The sequence below is a fragment of the Nicotiana attenuata genome, chromosome 2 (assembly GCF_001879085.1).
Source record: "Nicotiana attenuata strain UT chromosome 2, NIATTr2, whole genome shotgun sequence".
Lineage (NCBI taxonomy): Eukaryota > Viridiplantae > Streptophyta > Magnoliopsida > Solanales > Solanaceae > Nicotiana > Nicotiana attenuata.
Genome location: NC_031990.1, coordinates 53057221 through 53063276, shown reverse-complemented (window position 1 = coordinate 53063276; position 6056 = coordinate 53057221). Strand labels below are relative to the sequence as shown.

Genomic DNA, 6056 nt, shown 5'->3' with positions numbered 1-6056 from the left:
CAAAGAAAAAGCTGAGGCGAGAGCTATACTTTCATTCAAACGCGAATGACTCCACTCTCAGTCCCAGTGTGGCTTAGACTAGTAGAAGGCGTAAGGTCAAGCCGCCGCCCTTTAATGGAGCGGCCGCAGTGAACTGTAATTGTGAAAAAATTGGAAGATCTGGCCAAAGAAGGTGATAGCTATGGATCTGTTGTTTTGCACGCCTACAGAGAGAGACTCCAAAAGTACCGACGCTCAATCGAAAGAAAGAGCAATTAACTATATGCTTAACTCATGCCCCAGGAATCCCTAGACACAGAGAGAGGGTACGAGCTAATCTTTTACTAGAGGGAAAGCTGGAGAAAAGAATAGAGCGTGCGTGGGGCTTCAAATTAGATTCTAAGGGCGCTACTGAAAGCCTTTTTTTAGGTCCTGTAATAGGGAGGTGTAAGCCTCGAAAGCCTTTGGTACTTCGGTAGGGCCGGTCGAATAAGCAGTAATTCATCTTTGCGTAGATGAAGAATAGTCTACTTCCACACAGATTGAAGACTTTAATACCAAGAAAGAGACCAAGGAAGAGTAAGATAGATTTAGGGCCGGCAGGCGGGTCTAGAATAGATTCCCCAACGGGTTCTATAAAATTGATATTTTTAGGCAATACCTATGAACTTAGCTCGGACTGAATCCGCATCCGCCTCTGTAGCTCTTCTATAAGAGCGATTAGGTATGACTTGCTTGATAAGGGAAAGAGAAGACGTCCCTCAAAGCCACATTAACGCAAAACAAGTCGATTCCTATGTTTTTAAATTACTAGAAGCTCTTAGCTACTCAGCTATACTATAGGCTCTAAAGGCATTACTTGACTGAAAGAGGTAAACCAATCGCTCTAGGTTAAAAACCAAATGACTTTCTCAAACTAATACTGCAGATCGACATCGGGGGTGGCTGTGACGCTTCTTGTTGAGTACACAATTCAGACTTGAAGTTCGTTTACACAGTATGAGAAAGACAATTATAAAGAATGGGACTAAGCAACTTTTTTAGATTTCATTCTTTGATGTTATAGATGACTATAGTAGGGGGACATGGACATTTTAATTAAGTGCTAAAAGTAATGCTTTTCCTATGCTTAAATCTTTCCTATCTATGGTTGAGAGACAATTCAATGAGAAGGTGAGAGTGATAAGATCTGACAATGCATTGGAACTGGGAAAAGGGAGTCAAGAGGCAGCTTTCCTAGCCTCTCAAGGAATTCTACATCAATTGTCTTGTGTGGAAACTCCCCAACAAAATGGAGTTGTTGAAAGGAAACATAGACATCTTTTGGAGACTTCAAGAGCTTTGATGTTTCAATCAAAGTTACCTATGTCATATTGGGGAGAGTCTATTTTAACTGCCACACATCTTATTAATAGGATGCCTTCTAGTGTTCTTAAAGGAAAAACACCATATGAGGTCTTGTTTCAGAAGAAGCCTAAGTATGATTATTTAAGGAATTTTGGATGTCTTTGTTATGCTTCAACATTAGCACAAGGAAGAGGAAAGTTTGATGAGAGAGAAACAGCCTGTGTTTTGCTTGGATACCCCCTTGATCAAAAAGGATATAAGCTACTAGAAATATCCACAAGAAGAGTATTTGTTTCAAGGGATGTCAAGTTTCATGAGACACATTTTCCTTTTGCTAAGAACAGATCTTCACATCAGCCCATTTTTTCCAACCCAACCTTTAGTACAGAATACACCTACTCAGCTCCATCACAGGATCATCTATCATCTATTTCTTTGGAACCTGAACTTCCCGATAATTTTTCTTCACCATCACCAAGTTCTTCATCAACACCTCACCATTATTACTCACCTTCTAGTCCAATTTCTTTTTCACCTAATCCCAGATACATCACATACTATATCACCACTTCCTGAACCTAACCAGGCTACACCAGTGAGAAGGTCAGGGAGGGTTACCAACCAACCAACCTACCTAAAAGACTATGTGTGCAGTAATATCATGTTCACAGCTGTAGGAGCTGCTTGTTTCACTCAACCAACTAAACCTAGGGAGTATTGTTTCTCCTCTCTATCTCCTAACAATCAACATGTGATGCAGTCAATTTCTACACTACAGAGCCTAACAGTTTTGGACAAGCTTGTCAGCATCCAGGTTGGATTGCAGCTATGGATTCTGAGATTAAGGCACTAGAAGACAACCACACATGGGATGTAGTTGAGCTACCTAAAGGGAAAAGAGCTTTACCTTGCAAATGGGTGTACAAGGTGAAGCATCTATCAGATGGAAGAGTTTAAAGATTAAGGCAAGGCTGGTAGTGAGGGAGGATGTCCAAAGAGAGGGGATAGATTATGGAGAGACATTTTCACCAGTGGTCAAAATGACCACCATAAGATGTTTGCTCACTATTGCAGCCAAAAGAGACTGGAATGTGTCTCAATTGGATGTCAACAATGCATTTTTGCATGGTGACCTTCAGGAGGAGGTGTATATGAAATTTCCTTCAGGTTTAACATCTCCCAGTCCTAAGCATGTTTGTTTACTAAGGAAGTCATTATATGGATTGAAACAAGCATCTAGGCAATGGTATGCCAGGCTTGCAGGGGCTTTGAGTTTTAAGGGGTATTCTTCATCATTAAATGATTATTCTCTATTCTTTAAACGAACAGGAAGTCTGATTTCTATACTAGCTGTCTATGTAGATGACATCCTACTAACTGGAGATGATTTGGAAGAGATCAAACACATCAAGGATTTACTAAATACTGAATTCAAAGTCAAAAATCTAGGAAGCATACATTATTTTTTGGGGATGGAAATTCTGAGAGAAAAAGAAGGTTTTATTGTGAGTCAAAAAAAATTTACCTTGGACATGCTGAATGAGTTTGAAGTTTCTCACTTGGGTCGAGTTACCTCTCCTCTTGACCCTTCTTCCAAACTTCAAGCTGATGATGGAAGACCTTTGCAAAACCCCACAGTGTATCAACATCTAGTTGGGAAGTTGAACTATCTGACTAACACTCGCCCGGATCTTTCCTTTGCAGTTCTCACTCTCAGCCAGTACATGCAGAAGCCATGTCTCTCTCACTTCACTACAGCATTACGAGTGTTGAAATACTTGAGCTCAGATCCAGGACAAGGCATCCTTCTATCAGCAGCACCATCTTTCTCTTTGTTTGCCTTTTGTGATGCTGATTGGGCTTCCTGCAAGGATTCAAGAAGGTCTGTAAGTGGATTTTTTATCACGTTAGGAGGAGCACCAATTTCTTGGAAATCAAAGAAGCAAATATCAATTTCTCTGTCATCTGCAGAGGCAGAATATAGATCTATGCGCAGAGTGACTGCAGAATTTACTTGGCTTGTTCGTCTTCTTGAGGATCTGTCTGCACCAGTCAATCTTCCCATACCTCTTCATTCTGATAGCAAAGCAGCCATCCACATCGCCCGTAACCCCGTCTTCCATGAACGCACAAAACATGTGGAGATTGACTGACATTTTGTGCGTCAACAGTTCCTTTCCGGGTTAATTACACTCTCTTTTGTTCCTTCTAAAGAACAACTGGCGGATCTCTTCACAAAACCTCTATCAGGGGTTTCTCACTCAGAAATTTTGAACAAGTTGGGGGTCACCAGGTTACCCTCCAACTTGAGGGGGGATATTGGGAAGACAAAACCCCATTCTAATTCTGGGATCCATGGATTCTTGCTCAAAGATACAGAAAAGGACTAACGATGAAGAAGAAGAAGAGCTCATTTGACAGAAGGGTAAAGTTGGTTTGTTACGATACTTTTGATGTCTGAAAATGATTTTGATGTCTGAAGAACAAGTTGGTCATATAGATATTGAATTTGTTTGGGCTTCTATTTTTATTTTGGTCTCATATCTATTGGGCTCAATGGACTGTTTCGTTTGGGCTCACAGGAAGCAGCTGAAGACAAGTCTAGTATTAGTTGTTTTATATTTCTGCAATTTTCATTTATTTTGTAAATAACATGTGGGTTTGTTATAGAATAGCCAATAGGATGGTAGACAAGTGTGCAGGTAGTTAGGCCTTAGATTCCATTCTTTGTTGTATATAAGAATTAGTCTGTACAGTCCATAGCAATCTAATTGAAATACACAAAAAATTTCTCTAGCTTCTCTATCTTTTCTTTCTAAACTTAAACTGATTGACAATATGATCCCAATAGCCAAACAATGACGCAAGCCATATTCCTTGTGAAAGACAAATGTGCACGTAGACGTAACGAGCTATATATAGGGAGAGAAGAAACCGGCAGGTCGTTGAGATTGATCTTTGTTATCATACATTCATACCACTGTATTATATATAATATAGGCCACGTTGAGATAAGAATCCAAATTAAAGGAGGAAAAAAAAGGATTAAAAAAATCTACTAGTCAAAGATCGATGACGAATCATGAGTGTCGACAAAAGAGTATGGCGTGGGAGTTGCCATTTAATAAGTAACCCCCAACTCCCCTCGCTTTCACTTTGAGTGAGCTTCTATTAATATCACCAATTGATTCTTTACCAATATTCAAGAACCGCGGTGTCTTCATCTTCAATGTCTCTTCTTTAATTCTTATTCAACTATAGCATATGAGTCATAAATTTGTGATATATATGCACAAACACTACGTACTTACACCATAATAAAAAGAAGCTAAAGAGGACAATAACCCCCATAAAAGAAAATTCCCGGCTTGCTTTTAGAAACAATGAACCGGCTCGAGAATAAAGACTTAACTTGTTCATTGCCTGTTATTCCAAGATTAGATCGACTGGATTTCTTGGTAAGTTCTTTTTTCTGTTTCAACTAAAAATATTATGATAATTTGCTTCCCCCTTTTTTTGATAATTATGAAACTTAATACAATAATTAAAGTGCATACATGTTATGGTCTATTCCAAGATATGGAACTTTGAGTACGTACCATGTCGGTATTGTAATATGTTGATATATATGTGGTTAATTTATATAGTCTTGGACTCTCCCACCTCAATTGCTAGCTTTTGGGTTGTGGACTCATTGACGGTTCCGCGGGAATAGAAAACTAGTGACCTCACAAAAGTTTCAAACCTCCTTGACCCCACATGCTATTGGGCTGTGTCAAGAAGATTCAAAATATAGAGTAATATATAAAGGCGCAAAACATTATGCGTACAATGTAATTTTTCGGCGAAGGGGTTCCCCTAAATTAATCAGCCTCCGTCAGGTTCTCCGTGGGTTGTATCAATACAAGTCGTGAACAATAGTGTGTCTTCTTATTGAATAAATTAAATGGTGATTATGTGCAGCTGCAGCTTCTGGAAGAGAAACATGAGCTTTCTGGAAGACATAATTCCCTGAATACTGTCGTAAAGAAAGCAGAAGAAGATCAGGATGAGTGCAAGAGTCAGACTCTGACTCTATCCTCTGCTCTGGAACAAGTTCATCTCAAAGGCACACTCATAGAGCGGCTCACAGCGCTCGAGAACCGAGTTTCGCAGGTTACTAGCTACAAAAGTAGGAGATATAGCCTACCGTTTTGACATAGACTTAAAATTATGATGTTGGTTATGTTCTTGTGTTTTAAATTTTTCCTTGCAGTTAAGCTTAGAAATGGATGAAGGAAACACGTCAAGGTCGAGCTCAACAAAGTCATCAAGGCATGGTTCAGTTGCATATACTGTTACAAGGAGTGAAGGAGACAAAAGGTCCAATCTCCAGGAGAGGCAACTCGAGGTAAACAAGGATAACATACAACTAATTACTATAATCAACGTATGCTTTGGTGAAGTTTATCTCGGTCATATTAATTGGAAAGTATTATCTGAACTATTCTTTAGTTAGTGATTGAGAAAAGTTAGTAATAATGAGAAGGAAAAATAAGTAATTACTATACCTCATTGATAGAATACAAGACACTTTAACTTTTTTCAGCTTTATATAGTTAAATGTTTAAATTTATTAATTTAATTTTTGAATTCGAAAGTTAAAGTAATAAGTGCCTGTTCAGAAAATGTTATGTTTGTTAAGATAATCATGTTCTAACCTATATCTAAAAGTATTCTAACTGAATATA

The 6056-nt window shown here is 38.7% G+C and overlaps 2 protein-coding genes across 2 annotated transcripts in view; both read left to right on the top strand.

Moving 5' to 3' along the window:
* Positions 2367 to 3479, top strand: LOC109219712 (uncharacterized mitochondrial protein AtMg00810-like). The gene has a single exon (XM_019384188.1). It carries the CDS (start codon positions 2367 to 2369, stop codon positions 3477 to 3479), a length of 1113 nt encoding a protein of 370 aa, XP_019239733.1.
* Positions 4510 to 6056, top strand: part of LOC109210114 — a 2812-nt gene continuing 1265 nt past the window's right edge. Inside the window, exons 1-3 of the mRNA XM_019373488.1 lie at positions 4510 to 4784; positions 5290 to 5481; positions 5582 to 5716. Of these exons, the coding sequence (XP_019229033.1) occupies positions 4710 to 4784; positions 5290 to 5481; positions 5582 to 5716 (402 nt within the window). The 5' untranslated portion in view covers positions 4510 to 4709. The remainder of the gene's footprint in view (positions 4785 to 5289; positions 5482 to 5581; positions 5717 to 6056) is intronic.